Consider the following 24,457-nt stretch of genomic DNA (forward strand, 5'->3'; position numbering starts at 1 on the left):
TTATAGCCACCTTTTTCAGAAAACAGATTCTCTGATATTTATTTTTTAGTATTGCAGTTTTTTGAAATGCATGCCCATGATTATTAGATTCTCTAAGAGGCAACAATAGAAAATAGTAACTGAAAAACAGACAACACATGATACTCTCAATATAGGCCTTAAAAAAAGCCTACCAGTAGATGAGGTAGGAACTCCTTTTGGAGGAGTTTCTTCCAAGAGAGCACAGGAGAGATTCAACATCTGAGGTTGCCTAAGTCCTAATTCTGAAGACACTTTTTTTCATGCTTTTGAGCCTCAAAATAATTTAAATAATCAGATGAATAATTATTGAGCTAAAAAGGATATTCACCCTCAGTTTTCTAAAGAAGGGTCTTACAGGTAGTTGTAGTTTACTGTTGTTTAAATCTGTGCAGATCCCTTGTGCGAGTGCCCAGATGGTTTTGGAAGTACTCCTCTCATTTTATCAGCAAGGATTCAGATCTATACAACACACTGAAATACGCATTTATAAACAGAACAAACACTGATTTTGAAGTGACAAAAGTATATAAGTTTTAGTTGCATCTGATACTGGATTGCCTCCAAGTTCTGTGTTTAATGAAGCTTTGTCGAGGTTTTTTATTAATATCGCAGTTTTACTTAGAACTCACTTTGCCTGCTGCTTTCGTTGCTAATGGATCTGGCAGCATCAGACCTGTTTGAGTCCATATGCTCAAGGGAGCGTTCAGCTGTTCAGACAATATTTGTTTTTTCTGTTCCTATGATACTCATACCACTGCGCGTTTGGGAGCCCCTCACTTAGGACACACATAGTATGCATATCTTGATTAAAAAGAAAGGCTGTCGTAGCTCCTATAGTCTTCATCCTACCTTTTTATAGACCTCAATTTCTAATAGTCACTGATCTGCAGTATTTTCTATATTTCAGAGAGCTGCTGTATGCTCAGAATTTGTCTCCAGTAGGAACTGGATATAAAAACTATGCTTATTTCTGAGCACAAAATCCATACATTGACACTAACCAAGGTCGCTTCCCATCTTATTAGTCAAGGACCTGCTGGAAAAACAATGCATATCCTATTGACTTAATGCAGCAAAACTGATACAAATATTAATTAATTGTACAGCAACTTGAAGTAGTTCTTGAGTTTAAAGAAAAAAATAAATTGAGGCAGTTAGTAAGAAAGTGCTTTAATGTACACTGCACAAGAACTAGATATGAGAAATTGCGTTTTACGCGGTTGTTTCGTGTGAAGGCTCGTCGTTGTTAAGACTACTTTTTGGAAATATTTATCTCTTTAAAAATATTTTTAACTTCAGTTTGTGGCTGTTAACATTCTGGACTCTACATGCATGTAACAGAGAATGTATATATATACTGAAGAGATGGATGGCACTAATCTAAGTTGGCTTAATCACGTTATGGTAAGTTTCATGCTTCCTCAGTGCTTTGAATTTAACATGTCTTTTTCATTTATACATGTTGTTTATTCCTTTAATTATTGCTTTTGCTGAAGCACTAAGTTGCAAACAGCTTAGTATACAGTTTGGTTTCAGCATGGCTTGAAGCATAGGTAGTAAGATGATGAAAAAGCTTTGGTCTCCCAATGTGCTCTCTAACTAATTGTCACTAATGAAGCTGCACAAATGAATAACAGTAATGGGGGTGGAGGAAGACCTAGAACAGTCTGAGTTTCCATGCCAAAATTCCACATCTGAACGATTTCCATCCTTGGTACAGAGTAAGACGTAACAGTATGGAGAAAAACAAGGGTATGATTTTGCAGGTATACGACACGCACAGGTAGAGTTAAGGCTGTGATGACATTAACTTGCTCTTCTCCACAAAAAGCAACACTTCAGGTACTTCTCTGTAAATGTATTTTGACAGCTCATATGTACTTTTAATACGTATTAAACTGTTACATCGTTTTTAAGTTGTTGCATAAATTTTATTCCCATTTTCTTACTCTGTATGTACTAGGCTTGTACTAGCCTGCTAAATGTGTTTGGCTTTGGATCAGGACAGTTCTAGAGAATGCAGTGGAGCTCTTTAGCGGGACTTCCAAGATTATAAGTTTTCCACATATTCCTTTCATTTTCCTTAAGTGTTATAGTATCTCACAGTTAAGTATATATACATATTGTATCTATATGATATATATAATTGATAACTGCCTCTGTATCAAAACTGATGACTAAGTAGCCACTTCCACGTATGTGTATGAAGAATTGTCAACTTTTATTTCCAGGTTGCAGTTTCTTTAAACCACATCAGAAGATGACTGGCTGAAGACAAGATTTCTGGAACAAAGACCTTTATACAAATTCAGATACAGGAGCAAGGTTTGAAGACTGTGAGTGAATATATAACTCTATGTTTGTGATTTAACATGTAATATGTTATGAGCGCTACCTGCCATTGCTGGTTCTTCAAGGTTTTACATTAGAAAGTTGCATTCAACAAATGTTTGATAGCATGGCGTGTTTTTATAAGAAATGTTGTTGTCTTTAGAATTAAACAAGGATCAGAGGTAGGGGAGAAGCATGATTATTTCCAAACAACACAAAATTATCAGCAATTTCAAAGTCCTTTTAAAACATGTATTTTTGTCTTTTATTGCGCTGTAACTGTACTTGCTCATGAGTTGTGGGTGATAACATGTGATTATCATCTGCCTACTTGATCACATGCACATTTGTGATGCTTGCAAGAGAAAACATTATCTGGCTGGTAACTGTCATATTATGCAGCGTTTCAGAGACTGTCTCCCAGACAACAGAACAGTCGTATTGCACCCGTGAACCGTACACCGGCGTGTGTCCGCACTGCAGCCACACACCCGGTGGCAGCTGCTGCCGCCACTAATGACACAGACAAGATGGAACTGTTTGTAGAGCCACAATCAAACTCCCTGAACTACAGAAGTCAATGAAATTGCACAATTTAAAAAAAAAAAAATCAAAACCAATGGTTCTAATGAGTCATACAGCACATAACTTGTTAGAGATATTGAGTCAATTTTTAAATTAAAAACAGATCATTCACTAGCCAAAAGCCATTTAGTGGCCATTTAAAGACCTGTGCTGCAAAACATAAATACAAGTGCACCAGTATAACATGGCATGGTGTTCCACCACAGCAATTCGATGTGTGTTAAAACAAACCATCAGATAGTGGGTGGAAGACCAACCCTTAAGAGCAGCCGGTACAGTAACGATGAGGCAATGAGATGGCGAGCTGTGTGTGACTGCGTTTGTGTTTATTTTTTACATTTTGTATGTGGAGAAAGCTGATAAGAAAAAGAATTATTTGCATTCAGATTATGTAAACCGTATTAGAGCCTAGTTAGTGCAGGCGGTGTTGGACAGTATGCTTCACAATGGGAATAGGTCTATATTGTTTTAAAAGTGGTAGCACCAGCTGGTTTTTGACAGGGCAGAGAAGATTCAGATATCTGTTCAAATGAAAAGGCAAAATGGTTTTGCCTGCTTTTTAGCAACGGCTGAGGTCAGCCTCATTTGAAACAAAGTTGAATATGATTTTAGCTTTATGATTAGAAAGAAAAAAAGATTGTACAACAGAGAGGCAATAGCTGCATTTTTCAGCTATGATTACAAACCTAATCAATAAGAGGCTCTGAATGCTTTTTAGTGACAATACTCATTCACTGAAATAATTTCAACTTTCTGCCTCATTACACTTGCAAAAGGCTTTTTGAAGTACTGCTATGTTGCCAGTTATTCAAAAATTCCCTCCTAGTAGCTACATACTTACCATATAAACTTTCAAAGCTACATTTTAACTATTTATTAAAAACTACGCATCTGTTGATTTTTAGAAATTTATTATGTGCTTGTCATAACAGGTTCTTGACATCTAAATTTGCATTAATAAATATTTGTGAGTTCATTAGATGTAATTCTCACCCCTTTTTTGATGTGAACTTACCGGCATAGAGAGCAAAGTCCTGTGATTTGTATCCGCAAGTCTTTGTGTAAATAGTGAGAAGAGCAAATATGTTAGTGTGTAAAAACCGAGCAAAGGAAGCGTGTGCGACTTACTTCTAAACTATTTTTCCATAGGGCAGGTACCTATCCAAAATGCAGCCCACTGTTGTAGATGCTAAAAAGTTGTCAGAGAGATCTGCAGCCTCGTAAACAACAATGTGCTGTTGTTCTGTTTATCACCCTTTACAGAGGGATTCACTGACTCTCAGCAAAACATGACCAAACCACATTCGCTATAATCGTCCAGCGTTGAAGGAATTTCTGCAACCTGGTAGATAATGTTGATGAGTTAGCAATTTGACAGCTCTATTGAGTAAGTGGAAACACCAGTACAGGGACCTCGTCCCACAGACAAATCTCAGATGGCTTTCAAAAGATGATATGTTATTTTAGAGCTTAGAAATTATTTGGGGAGCCAGACTGCTTTAAATGTGTCTGAGAAGGAAATGAGCATCATTTTGAAACAGGAAATAGGTTTGCAATAGCATTGTTAAGAAATTACATCCGTTGTATTTTTTTAGCTCCCCGTATCACCATGCTAGAGAACAGCAGCACTTTTTGACTACGGCCTTTGTACAACAGTTGTGCATGCATATATATCCATGAAAGATTTAAGTGGTAGAGAAATAATGTATATTAAGAAACTCCGGAAATAATCCTCTTAGTGCAATCAATATTGGAAAACAAATTCTGAATCTGCATATATATCTGTGGAAAAGAGTTGCTGCCTTATTGGTTTCAGTCATGAGATGGAAGAAAACTTATCTCCCCTTTTTCGTGGTGTAGGAAATAGAAGAGGGCAGCCAAGAACAAATCATTCTCATTATTTACTCTGCCTTTTACGTCATCTTTTTTCCCCACAAAAGAAAAGCTGTCTGAGACAAACTCGTATGTTGTGGCTTGCACTCACCGCATTTCACTTCTGCACTAAGACATGTCCGTGAGCAATAGAACATAGAATCAATTTGTATCAGTCTGAGTTTGATATTGCCCCACGAGCAACTGACTTCTCTGTCCTTTATTTCTATTTCATAGGTTTACATGTGATTTAAATTCCTGGCATAAAAAAAAGTAGTTTGGAAAGTTCCTGGCCAGGCAACGAGATGTTCTGAATCTTTAGAGTTGCACAGGATTAGCACCACCTGTCCTTGTGATGACGGCAAATGTGGAATCTGAGCATACAAAGATGCTAAAAGATTGTTATTTATACACAAGTTACTTGAAAACTTCTGGGTTTTTTCATTCCTTTTGGGAAGGCACTGGCAGAAGCAATGGATTTGGGGATGTATATGTCTATTATTCATTGTAGGTTACTTATGTCAGAGATCAGATTGCCAGTTACAGTCCCTTTTATTCTTGCACTAGCAGGAGACGAGTACAGATCACTAGCACTTTCCTGTGCTGTAAAATACTATGGTGCACATGTGCAAGGACACTTAGGCTATACTTTCAGAAATGATTTAAGCTGGTCTAGGATCACACTGTTGCCAAAAGAACTGTTTGTGGCCATATTTTCCTGTCTCCTCCATTTTTCTGCTGCTGAAGTCATGCAGCTGAGCAGCCAGTAATCTCAGTACACTGATCTCCCAGTATGTCAGGTCTTCTATGTCAATTTAAGTTTCTGCCAAATTAGCCAGGCTTAATTAGAGGACACAAAAAGGACCCTTATTTTTTGTATTTGTGCATGTTTCATTGCTTGTATGTTGAGTTTTCATTAGTGTTTTTGAAGTACTGAAAAAAGAGGGGCCTGAATGTATCTTTCCGATTCAGTTCCAGCAAGGAATTTCTGTCTAGATCAAATTTTAACATGGAAGCAGAGGAACAACTGATTTCTGCAGAAAAATATGCTCTGGATTTATGGATGGGGAGCCCTTTGAGAGTGGTTGCTGCTGAGACGCAGGCCCAGGGTGGGGATCTTGTCCTGTTCCATATGGCAACGCTCAGAGACGTGGATACTTCGAGGTGAGTTTGCTTGTGAGACGGTGAGTGCGAGTCCTTTTCCTCTGATGGACTAACAAGGTCTTCCCGTGGAGAACCTCATGGAAATCGAGCCCCCTCTTGTGGTTCTTCCACACAGAAGGCATGAATCCATTCAACCTTATTTCTGAATAAAAATAGATACAGCTGAAACTTTTATCTGGAAGTTGTTATGGTTACTGCTATTTCATCTCTTCTTAGAGGATGATAGGTATTATTCTCAGGATAGAAAATGATATTCTGTAAAAATTTTTATTTGCATTTCATATGTAATTTGACAGCCATTTTCATCAGAACACAGAGGGTTAGGGGAAAGGGATTTCTTGGCTATTTCTATAATCCAATTTTCCTTCGAATCGAGGGAGGAAGAGCCCTAAATACTAAAGGATTAAAATTTAAAAATATTAAAAAAAACAACACACACAAAGAAACCAAACCTCTCCTAGTTGACTGATAAAGTATAGAAACAAATACAGGCATTTGGTTGTCTCACGCTTATCTGTGTTTTATTTTGGGTTGAACCAAATAGCACGCTACTAACAATGACCAAGTCAGTATCTGTTAGAGGATGTAGAACAAATGCGCTGAACTTAGAAAACAGTTGAGTGTCTAGCTAAAACCAAGCTGTGATTCCATTCTGGCATTCTGTCCAGCATTGGCTTCGTCAGCCCTGACCACTTACTCTTGCAACCCCACTACCTCCCCTGCAATATCAGCATGGTCTTTCTGTGATTTTTCAGTTCCATTTGCTGTTTGCGGTGCAGAAAACAGAAATTCAGGTGCATTGCTTCCTTACAGGATTCACCCTGGCCATAGGAACAGCTGCTCCGGCGCCACGTGAGTTGCAGATGGTGGCGTGTGCTCCAAGCAGCGTGACCAGCCTGGCCAAAGCTGAGCACTCTGTTGTACAGAGTGTGGTCTGACAGCGCAGCCACCTTGATTGGGGCAGGTGGCTTCACGACAGTATAAAGCTCAGTGGTCTTAAATGCTGTTTGTTGCATTCCTGTCACTTCCCTCTGCCCTGGGTCTGATGATGAGCCCTGACCTCAGCTGTGACAAGGAATTTGAGACTACATCAGTTATGAAGAAGGAAGGTGAAAGGTTTTGGAGCAGGAAACCAACTTACTAAAGCAGTGGGAAGCAGCTGTTAGGATTAATGGCAGCAGTGGAACTACTAATGCCATTCAGAGGAGAAAAAAAATGGTAAAGAATGGTGGTTATTTCGATAAAACTGCATTTTCAGTATTGAAGAGGAAATATTTTTATTCCATCTATATTTCTCTGAGGAGACAAAGAGATGCACTAAAGCATCAGACTGCTAATCCATGATGCAGTTTGAGCTCTGTCCAGACCTAATAAATGTATCATAATGTAAACTCATTTGCAACTAACACCACGTTTTCAGGATGCAATGCACAGTGGTGGCATTTCCCCACTAGTGTCTCCTTTTGATACTAATCAGAAATTTGGAATGATCAAAATTACTTGAACACAACTATTATTGAAGTATGAGCAAGAACTAGAGGAGTTGGTACTATTCCACAATGAGATATTGCTGTGCTTGCTTTCTGACAAGAAGGGCATTTGCTTATTAAAAGTACAATTTGAGGTGACCTTTTCATACAGAGATGTATAATGACTTACAAGGCATTCACGAGCTGATTCTGGAAGCGCTGGGGAAAAAAAGGGCTTTGCTATCCAACAAAGCTTTTTTAAAAAGCACATACAGGAAAATACAGCCAAGCACTAACAGCCTGATATACTGAATTGACTGCTGCTGATGAAAGTTTTTCTAGATGGGGTGTTCATTAAGAATTGTATAACGCAAGTCATCAAAGAGGCATGTCTGGAAAACATCGATAATGTCAGTTTTCTGACAGTACAACTGCCAGACTGACAAAGGGAGTGGGAACTTGTTTTTCCAGCTCAAGAGAAGAGCAAGACCTTTGAATACTGCATGTGAACACCAATATTTCACACACATCAAAACTTTTAATTTCAGATAAAGAAACTGCTGCAGTATTGTAGTGTTAACTATATTTGAGAATACAACAGGGGAAAAATACACTACCAAATACATTTTTCTTAGGTCTATGAAACAGAAGACCTGCCTCAGTTGAAATCGGAAAGCGGTGAAGTAGTGTGATCCATGAAGCAGGGTGAGCAACCAGAGCTCATCTCCTGCCTACTGCAAGAAGTGCAGCGGTTAAATATGGAACTTTCCCTGCCTGTTCTTCACTGTCTCAGTCATCTGCAATCATACCACAGGAACATTTGGTTGTGGTGATCCATTCTGACTGCTACTTCTGACCTGCATTCATTCCATTCAGGAGTACAGCTTGAATCGCTGCCATTGGCACCCAACCCTTTTCGCTTTAGAATTTAGTGACATTTTGTCCTGTAGAGTGGCCTAATTGATCTCTGGGATTAGGGCTTTGAACCAGGACAGTGTTGGTTTTTCTAAGTGTGAGACAAGACACTTTCTTACAGAAGGATAAAACCACAATTCTCTAAGCCTGAGTGGGTTGGTGGTCTAGGGCTTTGGTAACCATTACGGAGTGCACGAATGATCTGGGCCTAACGCTGGAAGTAACGTGACTTTTGGTTTGTGACCTATTTCCTGACATTTATGCTTTTCAGTCAAAACGATGGATATTTTTTGAGGCTGTTTCAAGGGGACAATTCACACCTCTCTGCTGGCAAACGTGGGTCTGAAAATATAAAGTCATAATGCCTTGTTCTGCAAATGAATTCATTGGAATCTCAAAGTGCTTTTATACCCAATTCTGAAAGCAATTTCTAGTCTTTCTTAGTCATACCAAGGAGATTGCTCTGCCAAAATCTATATGAAGCCTATAATCCCTATGATAGATTACTAACATACTAACCATGTTTAGGAATAGTCTCATGAGGTGGAAGAGTCAGGAAAAATAAAATCAAGACAGGTCTCTCCAGCAAAAAATTATTCTCTTAACAGATCTCCCTTAAGTATTTGCTACTGACAGAATCTGGTAATTTATCATTAAATAGTAGGTTCTCTGTATAATAACTTCTGTATTTATGTTCAGTGCAAACAACAAGAACACGTAGAAATACTCACTGAATCTAAGTCATCTTTCCACAGACTGGCTGGGACTTCTGGAACTGCAGAAAGACTCTACAAATTTCACCTTGTGAAGTAACCTGTTTCTGGGAAATTTCCCTCTCGACCTTTCCCAGTGAGGCCATTACAGTGCAGTTGTGAGAACATAACAGTCACTCACTGGCTCAGAGTTGTGTCCATAAGATGCTGTCCTGCTGTCTCTCTGTTTAAAAAAAATCCAGTTTCTACACAACTCAAGGCACTTTCAACATTGCTATCTTGAGCACTGTACAAGAATATGCTTGATGATATGCCACAAAATGCATGTGGTTTTGTTTGTTGCCATAACTGATTTCTTACTGCTTTATAAATCATGTAAATCACTTCTGTTTTATTCCAAGGATGAGTAAGAGAACACTTCAGGACAGTTAGCCAAATCCCTTCCATGCTGGAACAATCTGTTTCAGAAGGTGCTTCTTACCATGGAAATAGTAATGATGCTGTTTTGTAACTGCTGGTTATAAAATAACTTCCACGCAGTGTACTTACAAAACAAGTTGGCTAAGGACACCAGTAAGCTGGCCTGGGTGGGGCGTTGGTATGCCTGCTCGCACATCGGTTAAATAACATCCCTACGTGTCCTCTCTCGGAGCCCACACACGGCCCTGTTCCACCAGGGACACGCGGAGGATCTCAGCGCCCTCTGGTGACCGGCAACCGCGCCACGGCCCACCCCGAGAACGGTCCGCGGGGGAGGCGGGCCCTGGCGCGCTCTGCCCCTGCGGCGGCGCCCCATTGCACCCACGGCAGCAGCAGGAGGGCTCCTGAGGGGCTGGGATCGTACAAAACGCAGATTAACTCCAACTTCGACTGATGAAGCCTTGCAAAAGCTGGCCGGTTCTATTCATGAGCGTCTTGTAACACACTCGCTTAACTTGAAACGTTTTCGAATGTAACTCGAACTCAGTTCTTAGTTGACGGAAGCTACCCAGTTGCCTCAGCTCACGGGGCGGGGGGAAGAACTGAAGAAACTTCAGAGCTGTGGCCTTAACGTCACTTTGAACGCCAGAGAGCGGAGCAGCCCCAGCACAGTCCGCCCCGCAGCACGAACGGCCGCTCCACGCGCGCCCCACGGCCGCGCGCATGCGCAGTAGGCTTTACCGGGCACCAGGCAGGCGCGTGACACGCGCCGCCGCTCGAGCGCAGCGGTCCAGAGGCCTCTGCGTGACTTTCACGTGGTACGTGACACCTGACGTCACCGCGAGGCCGCGCGGCGATTGGCGGTCGGTGTTGCGCACGGCACGGCGCCGGTTCGCTCTGCGCTGCGCAGGCGCAGCGGCTGCCGGCGGTGCCGGGTCCGCGGGTGCCGCAGCGGCGGGGGAGTCGAGAGTAGAGCGGGGCGGCGGCGGCTCCCCTGCCCCTGCCCGCCGCCATGAAGATCTGGACCTCGGAGCACGTTTTCGAGTAAGTGCATCCCGGGGGCGGGGAGAGGGACGAAGCAGGGCTGGCCGTGGGGAGGGCGGCCGCCCCTCCGGTGGGCCGAGGGTTGAGGAGGTTTCTCCGCCCCTGGGCTGCGTGCCCCGCGCCGGCTCGGTGCCGCAGCCCTGCCCCGGCGGCCGCCGCTCGCTCGTTTCCGTTGACCTTCCTCCTGCGCGTCCTTGCCGCCTCGGGGTCACGCTGCTGGGACGCGGGCGCCGCCGCTGCCAGCGGGGCGGGGGATTCGGCCAGCCGAGGGGACGCGGCCGGTGGCCCGTGGAAGCCGCTTAAAGCCCACGCGGGACGCGCACCTGTGAGCGGGACCCATCCGCGGTGTCCGCCCCGCTGGGGGTCGGCTTTATGCTGTCCTTCCCTTCTGGGTGTAGCACTGACCGAGGCAGCCTGAGTCGCTTCATGGTGTTGGGGCTCAAGTGCTCCAAAACTCCTCTGTTGAAAAATGATCCAAAGGAAACTTTGTTAGAGGAAGGTGACAACCTAATTGTTATTACTAAAACCTGAAAGAAATTGCAGTCTTTCAGCATGATGTCACAGGGAAAATGTTCTTATCTAATTATAAGCCAAACTCTGGAGTCATGGTTAGTCAGGACACGCCCAGCTTGCATGTACCACTGTCCAGTCCATGAAATAAATGTTTTAACAGAGATACTATTAAAAACCAAAGGTGTACAACTTTGTGTCTGGATTCTGTTTTGGCAGCCACCCCTGGGAAACGGTGATGACAGCTGCTATGCAGAAATACCCAAACCCCATGAACCCCAGCGTGGTGGGAGTCGATGTCCTGGCCAGACACGTGGACCCCGGTGGGAAGCTGCACAGCCACAGGCTGCTCAGCACTGAGTGGGGAATACCCTCCATCGTCAAATCCGTGCGTATTGTGTCATAGCGCTCAAAGGGATGCGGGAGGGAGGGGGAGCTCGTGAACCAGGTGTTGTAATAGAAGTGTAGAATATCATAACTCTGACGGCTTACAAATAGAAGCATTTATGTCTGAGGAAAGCTCAACAGCAGCACACACAGTGACTTCCTGATAGCCAGAAACTGCCCAGCTCTTAGGCTGCTTCCATCTTGAAAATGAGATTGACCTCAACTGAATAGCTTTATTTTAAGCTAAGCCCTAATTCTGTTGTCTTGGTGTCTGTTCAATACAATAACCACTACTTATGTAGTAAAAAAGTTGCAGTTGGCTAGCACAATTAATCCCATATATGTTTGACATTCTTCTAGATCATCGGCACATGCAGAACAAAGACGTATGTTCAGGAGCACTCTGTTGTTGACCCAGTGGAAAAAACGATGGAGCTTAGATCCAGTAATGTAAGTACCTGTGTTTGTGTGATTGAAATAGATTACACATTATAATAATGCCTTGTAAATTTGAAATGGAAAATCATCTTGAAAATGACTTGAAAATTGCATTAGAACAAAGAAGTTAAAGGTTTATATGTGTATATCGTTGACCGGTTCTGTTTTTCAGAAAGGAACTCCTAGATTTTTTTGAACTTGCCAGCACCAAACAAACTGATGAGCAGGACAGGAGTAGTTTTGGGGGCAGGGGGCAGCCTGTTAAGAAGAAATTTTTACAAGCCATTTGGTGTACACTGTCGCTGTTTCCTAATCATGTAATATTTTGCTCTTTGTCCTACTCCATCTGTCTGATCCCACTGTTGAAATGTTCTTACAAATGTGGTAATGTATACTGGTAAATGATCAAAAAACTTAAAGAGAACTAGATCAGCACATGCTGAACTTGGAGATTTCTCTATCTTGTTCTACAACCCTAATACTTGCAAGAAAAGTATAACGTTTAAATCAGATAAAACTGCAGATTCAAAACTAATGTTTTTATTTACTACAATATTTTCCTATCTTTACCAAGGGGTAATCTTATCTTGTATTCTACAGATTTCATTTACAAACCTGGTGTCAGTAGATGAGAGGCTTGTCTATAAACCACACCCTCACGAACCAGACAAGTAAGTACCTGTTTGTTCTGAGATTGCCCTGAAGTAGGACAGGCTTTGAAAATTTCTGTGGTTTCCCTTGAACAGAAGATGAGGTTTACATCACTGCTGTTGTGGTGACTTGGCTAAAAAATATTTAAATGGACTGTCATTTTCTCTAGTGACATTGGTTCTGCAGAGCACTGCTGGGAAACAGTGTCATGCTATGCTGGAGTCCAGTTCAGATCACCTTTTGGGGAACTGTCCTGTGCCCTACCTGTAACTGAGTCTGTGTATGTCTTCAGTTATCAGCTCCTTGTCTCTGATCTCTTCTTCAGCCTGAGCACAGAACCTGCACCAATAGGCACATTAATCTGCCTTTAGTCTATCATTTTGGAGGTTTGGGTTTTGCTGTTTGTTTGGTTAGTTTTTTTAGGCAAGTTTAGAGCTTGCTGAGTCTACGCTACTGGAACTAATTCTGAAGGATCTTTCTAGGGGTTCCAACAGAAGAGGTTCTCTCATCAAAGTCAGAAATGTTAAATCCCTGTTGTTGAAGGTGATGTCTTACTAGTGTTTTCTCAGTATACCTTCATTCCACACCTGCTGTTTCTGCTTTTAACTTCCTGCTGCTAAAGATGGAAATAGTTGAGTGCCACAAAGGGACACTTGGACTTAATGGGGATTCTTGGGTTTTATTTTATGAGTAGAGGCGTAAAGCAGTTCAGCAGTGTGCAAGTGGATTGTGTGGGGCAAGAAGTTCAGTGTTATACAACAAAGCTGATGAGGGAATGTACTTTTTGGAGAGGAACAAGTTTCTTTCAGCAATACATTCCTTTTTAAACTACTCAGAATAATTCAGTTTCCTGCTCTCTGTTTCAGAACCATTTTGACACAAGAAGCAATAATATCTGTAAAAGGTGTCAGTCTCAGCAGTTACCTAGAAGGGCTAATGGCAAACACAATTTCTTCCAATGCTAATAAAGTAAGTACGATCTTTGTGTAAAATGTGTCACCACTGGCTAAATGACAAAGAGAATAAAAATCTCTTTTAGTTTTTGCCTTTGTCAGCAATGTTAGGAAGGGTTCACATAGTTCTCCTTTTACTGGACAGACTGATTGCTCAGTTTGCTGGACTTCCTCTTTTTTTTTTTTTTCCTTTTGTGAATGGAGATAATAAATTATTGTTGGCAAAGTCTCTGAATCTTCACTGGAAAAAACATCTCCACTCACTTAGCAGTCTGGCACTGTCATTCTTTTGCTGCCTTCTTGATGCTGTCTGTTAGTTTTTGCTGTTGAAAACTGGTACACATTCAGACAGATCAGAAGTGGTTATGTGGGAGTAATGAAGTGGTGTTTTAGTTGAGGGTCTGTCCTCTGGAAATCCAAAGATGTCTTCAGTTCAGCTTCAAGAATGGTAAGACAATCTGGATAAAAAGTCTTTCGTGGTTCATAATTTGAGCACTGTTGACATAAGGAATTTTTTCATTAAATGTAAGGTGGTTATGTTCTTGCAGTACTCTGGTTATTGAAGTAAAAAGTATCACAGAGGCAGGTATTTCTGTACCTTTTCTTTTTTCAACTATTGTGTCTTTAGTCATTTTCAGTAAGACAGGGTTTAAACTATTATTTACTAAGATTTATATGCTGATAAACTTTTCTTTAACTGTAGGGCCGTGAAGCATTGGAATGGGTAATTAATAGACTGAATGCTGAAATTGAAGAGTTCACAGCTTCAGCAAGAGGAACCATGAGGAATTCAATGGCAGCAGCAGCATTTGTAGAGAAGTAATAGTAAATAAACCTGTGCTACTAATGAGGTTTAACAACCTGAAGCTTCACTCCAAACCTAAATACGTGTGTCCTTTATTATTTAAAGGCATACCTGTATATTTGGCATGTTTGAAATTTAATTTGGAGAAAAGCTGAATTCTTACTAATGAGGCTGATGCACACAGCCTAGTTAATCTGTTGGTTCAGCTGGATAGAATTTTGGTTACAGGTGAAGAAATAATTTTCATATATAGTTTCTGTATTTACATGAACACTAACTTATGTTTTCGGATATGAAATAGCCTCATTTAGCAAAGAGGCTGCATATGGTGCAGGAGACTGTCACATTAGGTTAACTTGTATGGAATTTTTATTCTTGTGTGACTTCTGGACTACCTCTTTTGGGACCAAGCCCAAAATTAAACAAAATGGTTTGTTCCAGCATTGGTTTTGTTTGTTAATTCTTGATAGTTAAGTGATACAACTTGGTTTAATAGAAAGTTTCTTACTTGACGCTTGAAATACAGAAGAATGTACAAAGTATTTTTTTACAAGCTTTTTAAATTGTTTAACTGGTTGAGCTAACATGGTACTTAAATTGTTTTTCAGTCAATATAGGTAAAACATACAAAGTGTCTCTTATCTACTAAGACCTAAATTCTGTTCCTAAATGCAACTTTAATGAACTGGGCGTACAGTAACTTAAAATAAATTTTTATCTCAAGCTTCTGTAAGAAGTGTCTCCATTTCTAAAAGCCTGTTAAAGGGTACAGTAAGCACAGAGCCTTAAAATCTTGCACGCTGCTAGGGCATCTAAGAATAGCAGGTGTTAATGCCAAAATTTCAAAGAACCACTTAAAGGACTAAGAAAATCTTTGTGAAGTTGGCCAAAGAAATACATAAATATAAGAGGAAGTAATATTAAAGAATGTTACTGATATACTCATTAACTTGATCATGCTCCAGAAATAACCTGTTACGTCAAATGAATATTGTGTTGTCCTTTAATTTAAATGTTTTAAGTTCCAGAAGTTCCTTTACCTTTTGAACTAATTTGCTCACAATACAAGGCACTTTAAATGAAGACATTGAGAACAAAAAGTTTTCTACGGTTTGTGTTTCTTTCTTGGTACTCGCTGTAGATTCTTGGTACTGTCACCGGTCATTAGCTGTGGGAACTTAAATGTCAGCGCTTGACGTCCTTATGCACTGTGCCAGTCTACAGCAGTCCTGGTGACTTCAGCAGGGGCTGTTGGTCCCATGAGGCTCCTTCAGTGCAAAGGAAAAATGGAAAGACACAGCCCTGAATTAGCTGATGCTCGTATTTTGGTGCCAGAGGCTTTTCCTGGAATTTTGATCCTAAGCTTACTAGTAATTTCAAGGCTCTCCCTCAGCCTGTAATATCTGTAATGTCACCTGTCCCAGCATATGTTATGTTGCATGCCATTTGTTATTTCAGAATTTCCTATTGAAAAGTGTCTGCTGTATGGAGAACCGGAGCTTATTTTAAGTGTTAAACACATGGGAACACATTCTTCAATAAGATTTGTGTAGGGGGCAAAAAAACAGGCATTTATATATACATATATAAAATCAAAAAATTTAATTATTCTAAATATTTTTCTAAAATTGAGACTACCTTACTAAATTGAAACCATTGAGGTTTGCCATGCTTTCATAGATTATTAGAATTGAAATAACATTTCCGTTTTAAAAGTGTGAAACTTCTGCAAAACTACCATCATTTCTGATAAAAATGCAATGCTTGAAACTCATTTTAAATTATTTAAATGATTGTTTAGCCATTAGCATCACTTGGTATTTTAAAGTCAATTTTTTCTGCACTAAGGACTGCAAAGTATGAACTCACCGTTTGCCCTTGCACTGCAAAAAAAACTATTTAATTTTTGCAAGCATTCAACAACTTCCTAAAAGATCATTATTTTTTTCTATTTTATTTATACGCCTGCATTCTCACGCTGACAGTATGGCTTCCTGTATGTGTTGCTTGTTAAATAAAATTTTATTGGAGTTCTGGCTAGTTCTTGAAACTTTCTGATCTGCTTAGTTTTTATAGCTACTAGGTGAGTAATCTAAAATTAGGAGGGTGAAGGTGAAGAAACTCTCTTCTTCTATATCCTAAAATGCACATTTACAGCTGCTGTGGTCTTTTTTTGCTTCATTAGTAACTGCTTTTCTGCAAATCCAACACGTTAACTAGCAACCAGATTTCACATTTCAGTAGATCCTGAGGGAAGACTTTCAATCTACTTGGATTGAGATTTGTGTGCTACAGTTTAAGGAAGGGCTCTACATGGGTCTACGCTCATGGACTCTAGTGCTAACTATTGTTAAGAGCAGAAGAGGACAAAAATGTTTGGGTCCGTACAACCACATAACAGTTTGTTTACCCCCCTTCTCACAATAGGAGACGGCACCTAAAGCAGCTTTTCTTGATGGGAAGTAGGGGACTGTGTGTGCAGCAATTGCAACATACATGTAACAGCACATGAGAAGGAAGCAGATACCTGCCCTGTGCTCAGTATGTGTTCAGATGGCTTCTTCACTAGCCACTTCAGCAAGTCTTGAGTTCCCAGTAGATCAACTTCACAGTGTGCTGCAGGGCTGTGTCATGGCTGGCAATGCTCCCATGAACACAGGATGCTATGGATGAATGCACTGATAGTGCAGTGAGTGAGACCTGAGGTAGTACAGAGAAGCTGTGGCTTCTGGTGGGTAGAAGGAATGGAGGAGGTGGGTAAGAGAAAGGGACTACACTAAAGGGGCGGGGGGGCAGGGAGAGGAAAAAACACACCACACTAAACCAAAAATGTGGAGAAGGGGCAGAGGTGGGGGAATGATGTGAACAAATGGGTGGCTATTACTCTCGTGTTCTGCAAAGTACTGCTTTTGACTATCTGAAATGATGAAAGACGTGCCCATGGAAGAAAGCAAAATCCTAAATTTACTGGGACACTGAAATGACTTGTGTCTATATGAACAGTAAAATACTACCACTTTCTTTAGTCAGCAGTAGAAATTAGGTACTTTTTTAAAAGCTTAATTTACCTGAGAAGTATTTATTTTTGCTGACAATGGGTGTCAGCACCTGTTCAGTCATATAGTGGTTAACTATAAATGTAAACCAGTTGTTCATTTTGGAAAAAAATTGAAAAAAACTTTAACCACTATTTCCTACAACATTGCTGATCTGTCTATTGTCTACAGTCTAGCATATTTCCAATAAATGTCATGTACAGTAAAACTAAGCACCCGGTGCCTAGTAACTGCAACCGTTCTAAGCCCTCTGGCATTGACAGATAGTCAGTTCAAAGGAAAGATCAGCATCCTGTTGAGGTTCACGAACTGAAGAGTGCTGATAAAGAGCTTGTATGAAAACACTGAGTCATTTTAGAATCTATTTTTCAAGGCGAAGGTCATTCTTTCACTTGCACAGGAGCTGATCATTTATTTCTCAAATAATGCGATAGCTGTGCTTTATATGTTGCCACAAAACTGAATTATTCTAAAGGTGAGGTTACATGTTATTAATACAACAAAGCTGAGCTAATTGCTTACCTTCAGTGAAAGGAAGACGGTCCTGTGTCTGTCTGCCTGCCTTCTTGTTCCTGGCTGTGCTGTCCTACTTCTTACTTGCCCTGGAGAGAGTGGTCTTCACACCTTTTGTTGAGCCGAAAATACATGAACATGAGAAGCAATGTAATCTTAATGCAGCCAGCAGCAAGGTGAGACACGCCGAAAGAGGAGAAATGGAGGATCTCCTGATCTATAGGAAACTATTGGGTGGGTTGACATTATATTGTTTCTCCAGTAACTTCATATTGCATCTACTAAAAAGAGTATTTGATGCTGTAAACAATGTATGTTCTTATAACAGAAAAAAAAAAAAATGAGAGTTTTGTAAAACAGTAACATTGTTAAGTTAAAAACTTCATTATCTTTCTGCTCAGACACACATATCACAAGAAGTCCAGCACATGATGGCTTTTTTACATTTTTCTCCAGAAAGGCTTGTGACAGTCCTTTCATCAAAAAGTTTAAAAACAATGGACTAAAAGAAATATCAGCTAGATAACATATATATTATATAAGATGTATTATTATAAATATTATTATAAGTGATGTATATATTCTATATTATAGATAATGTATATTATGGATAATCTGTGTTATAGTCTTTTTACACCACATTAAATTAAACAATTGCCCCTGCTGTAAACTTTGATATTCCTAGAGCCTGTTCAGTTTGTAGTGACTCTGGTAAGAAATCCGTTTTATAATATGGCAGATAGCATCATCTGAGTGAGTTCTTGTTAACAGTTTTTTTGGGGACTATGTTGATACTATTTACCTGTGAGATAACTGCTTTGGTTTATCTAGATTTAAACTCATTTACATATAGCAGTTGCCGCAAAATCTAGTAGGTATGTTGTGAAATTTGGAGTAAGGAAGTATGTATCAGAGCCCATATTTGGAATTTATTTATAATTTATAGCCATGTCATATTCTGAATGATGTAGCTGAAGTACTAGAAGCACTTAACCTTCTTAGCCTGATGCCCTGTATGGTTTTATTTTCTCTGTTTATAATTGCCAGTTTTGAGGGATATTCAGCAAGCTACGCATTTTCCCTGCTTTTCCTCTGAAAGAACAGGTAGAACAAATGGAAGCAAGGTGCTACTGCACAGATGATATTATTTCCCCACCTGCAAAGTGAGATGCAATGGCCCTTATTCACCTAGGATGCCAAGTTTCCTCTGTCTTTCAAAGAAGCGTAAGCATCTACGAGACTTTAAAATGTCTGAAAATGGTCTTCAGACATTTAAGTCACCTAGGTGTTTTTAAAATTTTTATTCAATATTATCAACTTTGGACAGAATGTTTTGCATTATCAAACTATTTAATCATAACATTTTAAAAGTAACATAGCCAACAAAAGTTATGAAATACATTAACATAGGAAGTAACCCATAAGATTCTTAAAACTTGTGTGTACCTGAGTTCTGCTCTGCAGATCTTGGGTCCCTCCAGAGAATCTTTATGCCTGGTTTTGTGGAGTGGACTGCTGAGAACTTGGATGACATTGCACATTTTTTTTTACTTTGAATCCAGGTGTCCAAAAGTGAAAAACTAACATCTTCATCTGCTTCATCAACTAACCTTCCAAATGCTGTCCTGTAATAGGAAACAGCACAGAACTGCAACTTCAAGATTAGAGCTGATTTTGGAGCAGGTTTTTTGCTGGTGCTCTGTGTGGAGTGCTGTACGTAGCCAAGAGATTTACTAGGAGATGACCCGTATTGTCATCAGCATGGCATGATTTCCAGTAGCTGTGGAACAGATTAGGGTCATCAGCAGAGAGAACAGCAGAGCTTTACCAGCACAGCCCAGCATGGCTTACACAGGCAGAGAAAGGAGATAAATCCACAGCTATCAAAGGTAGGAAGCATTCTTACTGACCTGTACTTTTTATACAATAGTGACCATAATGCTGTGTTTCTTGACAGTGTTATTTCATAGGAAAAAGTACAATAACTTTGCCATTTTAAATTAAGGCAGAAGGAACACAGTGAAGAGACTATGGTACTTCTGTTGGAAATCACATTGATACTGGCTTTTTATTATAATGTAATTTGCCTTTTGTATTATTCTCCCCTGTACAATGCACTTGAGAAACTTTTAAAATGAAAATCAGTCACAAAATGATAGTGTTGTTAGGTAGCAAGTGGGGTTTTTTTAAGGGGTTATTTATTTTCTCTATGAAGAATACAGGGCAGCAAGCAAACTTGTAATTTCATCACAAATTATGCATGTTAAGAAAAATTATTTTGTTTTGCCTTGTACTCTTGATAGAATTACAACCATGTTGCATGAGCTGTAAAATTACAGATGCATTATTAAAAAATATTAAGTGTATTCAAGAACTATTTTGGGTCTCATCATTGGTATACAAGCATCTCTTTTAGTTTGGTAATTTTTGTGTTGTGCTAAATCCCCACAATTTTAATGTTTGCATAGTAAGATATCATTCCTGTCACCTTCAGTCCGTGTTCAGCAGACACCTGCTTCAGCTAAGAGGTGACCTCAGTGGGAGTTCCGCCCATGGTGATTATGTTAAATCCATTATATATGCATCTGGACATCAGTTGTGTAATAACACAGGCAAAGCTTGGGTGTATTCACCTGAAAAGCTGCGGCCTCATTTATGTGTGTATCTTTCCCTCTCTTAGTCCATAAAATATTTTTGTGATGACTCTCTGAAAAACTTCTGTGCATTCCTGTGTCTGGAAAGGCAACAGCAGGTTTCAAGTACTCTCTGTTTTGCAGCAGTCTTGAGATGAGCGAAGGCAGCTGTAGATCAGCCTCTTGATCTACTCATACTATAATTAGATGCACCTTTATGTACTGAAATATAAGCTGTTCTGTTCCCTTTTTAATTAGATGTCTGCCTTTGGTTATTTTTATTCAACAATTCAAACTAACTACAAATAAAAATTACTGTTATTAAAGTGCAGGTTTTATCTCCAGAGGTACAAAATAAAAGTAATAAAAGAAGACCTCATTTATCTGAAAAACAAGTAAAACTGATGTTGCTGAAATGTGTATTTCTTAGTCACAGAATCAGTTTTGCATACTGCTAGCTCTCAAAAATAAAACCTGCACACGCTGCAGAGAAAAATACTGTTTTCTTTGCCATTTTTGTTAGCATCATCAGGAAGATGCAAATTTTTAGTTAGATGTTATGAATCAAAAGGAACTAATCCTTCTCACCTTTATAGTCAGAGGCCCAGTTTGACTTGTTGCCATTTACAACTGCATTTTTTTATGTCTCCATAACCAGTAAGCAGCCCAGTATCTGAATATCCTGTGGTATCTGGAAAAGAAGAGTAAAACCATTTAAATATCTATTCTGTTTCATAACTATTATTTTATTCCAGACCTTTAGGACAGGGAGATGGCATTTGACAGGAGGGTATTCTTTGTCAGGCTATCAGAGATGCTAAAATCTGGTTGAACAAGGAGAGACATGCCAGGACAGAAGAATGTCTGATCCTGTACATATTATTCTGTGCTTGGACTTCTGTACTGGTCCTCTGTGAAGGAAAATATTCCAAGTAAGTTGGTGAGCTCTTACTACTAGAGATTTTCTGCACCAAAAGAGAAATAACTAAGAGACATAAAGATCAAAACTGCATGCCTAGTTATTTTCAAAAGTAATATTATTTGGGTTCATTATGTCTTTTTGTTTTCTTTTGGCATGTTATTAGAGATCTTTAGTGTAAAATACTTCTGATTTAACACCAGTCATGTTGTGGATTTACTTGGCTTTTCAGTGTCATCTCTTCAGTCTGCCTGGACCTACTTGGTCTCACTTTTTTGGCCTCCCTGGACCCCTCCAGTGTCAAGACTTCAGCCTCCTTGGAACTCTTTAAAATCCCCTTTTCAGATTCTTTGGATTTATCCAGTCTGAGCTCTTCATCCTCTGTGGACTTCTCCAGTCTCACTTCTTCATCTTCTCTGGACCTTTCAAGTCTCTCATCTTCAGCCTCTTCGGACTTCTCCAGTAGCTCTTCAATCTCCTTAGAGCTCTCCAGTCTCACCTCTTCAGACTCCTGGGAGCGCTCCAGTTTCTCCTCTTCGATTTCACTGGACTTATCAAGTCTCACTTCATCAGGCTCTCTGGATCTCTCTGGCGACAGTTCTTCAATCTCCTTAGACCTCTCAAGTCTCACCTCTATACCCTCCCTGGATTTCTCCAGTCCTAATTCTTCACCCTCCCTCGACCTCTCCAGTCTCTCTTCTTCACCCTCCCTCGATGTTTCCAGTCACAGCTCCTCAGCTTCCTTGGACATTTCCTGTACAATCCCTCCATCCTCACTAGGTGCCTCAGACCACACCTCCTCAACCTCTTCAGAATCACTAGATCTCACAGATTTTAACTATTTCGTGTTTCAGGGCTCCTCTGAATTATCGTCGACCTCTGAGGATGCTTCTAATCTCATCTCTACGCCCTTTCTGGATGTCTCCCATCTCACCTTTCAAGATGCTTCTTCCCTCACTTCCTCAGTTTCTTTGGACATTTCTAATCTCACGTCTTTAGCTCGCCCTGACCTGTCGACTCTCACATTTCTGGATGTTGCTAATCACACCACTTCAGCTTCTCTTGATCTCTGCATCTAACTGTCTTAACATATCCCTTCTCTCTGCAACCTGTCTCTAAACTTTCCTCTTTTATGTGCTCTAAGTTCTGTCTCTGAAGGTTCTTAACCGAGGAAAGTTTAGGGCTTTACAAACACATTCTGGCATCTAAATAAAACTGGGCATGAAAACAGGTCATACAAATCTATAATGGTGCCTTGTTTACATCTGCATAAACATCAATATATATATTCTGGAACTTTTGTAGAGCTCAATTTCTGTCACTAATCTAATGCATGGTAGCTCTCCCAAAGGTTTACCTTTTTTAAATTCAGGCTGAATTTTTTATCTTTCATGATCAGCAAATAGTAAACAGAGCAAAATGTGCAAATAATTGCATCCAAGTTGTGTATCTCCAATAACGATTTAAATCGGAGTGCATTGCACTGAGTTGCAGGCAGAGGCATTTCACATGGAGGTGCAGAGAGACATGGTGGGAAAAGAAAACTCAGGAGAAAGAGCAGGTGAGAGGCAGAGGGCAAGGAGAGGAACCGGAGATGGTGCGGGGCAGGGACAGAGGGACATGAAGCTGGAAGAAAGACACCCAACTCCGCTAACATAATTATTGCTGCCAAGCCGTATTAGTGGCCTGGGCTTCCCATGAGGCTTAAAATAACCTTATTGATAATTATTCTATCTATCAAACTGTCAGATGTTACCATTAAAACAGCATGTTTATAAAATCCCCTTTATCAATACATGTAAGTAGTGCAGTTACATGTGTTGCATCAAATACATTGTGTAGGTAGCAGAGAGGGTTTCTTTACGTCTTTGGTGCTTTCTGGTATCTTTTTGTTATCGTTGTTATAGTTGGGTTTAGAAAACAAGTGTGTCTTTTTTCAGTATCGTATCACTGGCACCCTTTCTGTGTTAAAAATGTTGACTGTCCTAACAATTATTTTAAAATTATTTTTTATAAGTTGGAAAGATTTGTTCCAATATGCCATGTCTGTCCCAAAATTAGGATAAAAATAGCTCACACAATAAATAAGCAATTAAAACTCCAAATTGAAGAGTCTGTGTTATTAAAATCCTTGGCTCCACATTCTTGTAAACCATTTTTACATTTTACAGTCATAAGTAGAAAAAGTAAGAACTAATGGCAGAGAGGGGTAATAACAACTGATTTCTCTGGAAAAAACATACTTTTAACCATTTACTTGGATTCTTAGATTACAATAGTACCACTTAGGAATGAGTTAATATGTAACTAATGTAAGAGCTATATTGCTAGCCATTAGCCTCAGAGAAGACTCAGGCTTTAATTTCTGTTCTTCAGTTAATTGCCGTGTAGTGTGTTTGCAGCAAATTACCGGCTCTGACTCACGGAAGACCACACACAGTGTGTGTGTGTGTTATTTATATCTATATTTATATAGCGCCTATCACCATATCGATAAACATTCTTTGGAACCACTCTGACGGTGGAGGTAGGAACAGAAGTCAGCCTGTTAGTACCCCAGCACTTATTTCCAACCAATTAAAAAAGTCCCAAGACTCTGGTGCCAGCCTGCCTGGCTGGTGTTTAATACTGCTGTTCCATCAGGGTTGGAGGGTGACCTGTTGAGAATGGCAACAGTTTGTGCTGTGACTTAGACTGCACAGCGCAGGCGTCGCAAGAGGGCAGCGGGACAGGAGGCTCAGACCTGTTACCAGTCAAATCTCTACTCAGACCCACTCCCGGGGCAGGTCCCAGCTGCTCGCACCTGAATCTTTCCCGAACGCGGAGGGCCCCAGATCTTTCCGAGGCAGTCTGTACCGGGGGGAACGGGGAGAAACACGGCGGTGTGAGGTGGCGAATCGCAACCCCGCCGGCCATGGCCGGAGCGGAGAAGGCGGCGCGGGACGCAGCTTCCCTCAGGGAGTCGCGTGCCACATCCAGCCCTCTGATTGGTCGCTGTCCGAGGAGAGCGCTTGTGACTGGAGGAGAACCTGGGTAGTTGCCATTGACGAGCTTCCCT

The 24,457-nt window shown here is 40.4% G+C and overlaps 1 protein-coding gene and 1 long non-coding RNA gene across 7 annotated transcripts; one reads left to right on the top strand and one right to left on the bottom strand.

Annotated features, from left to right (window-relative positions):
• Positions 1–3,831: 3,831 nt before the first annotated feature.
• Positions 3,832–24,381, bottom strand: LOC102094831 (uncharacterized). 6 transcript variants are annotated; one of them, XR_010466614.1, is made up of 6 exons: positions 24,203–24,381; positions 21,069–21,171; positions 19,294–19,627; positions 17,857–17,958; positions 9,089–10,993; positions 3,832–6,115 (listed from the first exon to the last, which is right to left on the bottom strand). It is a non-coding gene; the product is annotated as an uncharacterized LOC102094831 (long non-coding RNA). The 6 variants fall into 6 exon arrangements; XR_010466617.1 differs by lacking the exons at positions 3,832–6,115; positions 9,089–10,993 and adding exons at positions 15,249–15,546; positions 16,806–16,941; XR_010466615.1 differs by lacking the exons at positions 3,832–6,115; positions 9,089–10,993 and adding exons at positions 15,249–15,546; positions 16,806–16,978.
• PRELID3B (PRELI domain containing 3B) lies at positions 10,317–16,328 on the top strand. Its single transcript, XM_065032430.1, has 6 exons — positions 10,317–10,534; positions 11,264–11,432; positions 11,792–11,881; positions 12,470–12,540; positions 13,387–13,489; positions 14,177–16,328. Exons 1-6 carry the CDS (start codon positions 10,503–10,505, stop codon positions 14,294–14,296), a joined length of 585 nt encoding a protein of 194 aa, XP_064888502.1. The 5' UTR covers positions 10,317–10,502; the 3' UTR covers positions 14,297–16,328.
• Positions 24,382–24,457: the final 76 nt, after the last annotated feature.

This window comes from Columba livia, chromosome 16 (genome assembly GCF_036013475.1).
Source record: "Columba livia isolate bColLiv1 breed racing homer chromosome 16, bColLiv1.pat.W.v2, whole genome shotgun sequence".
In the NCBI taxonomy this organism is placed as follows: Eukaryota; Metazoa; Chordata; class Aves; order Columbiformes; family Columbidae; genus Columba; species Columba livia.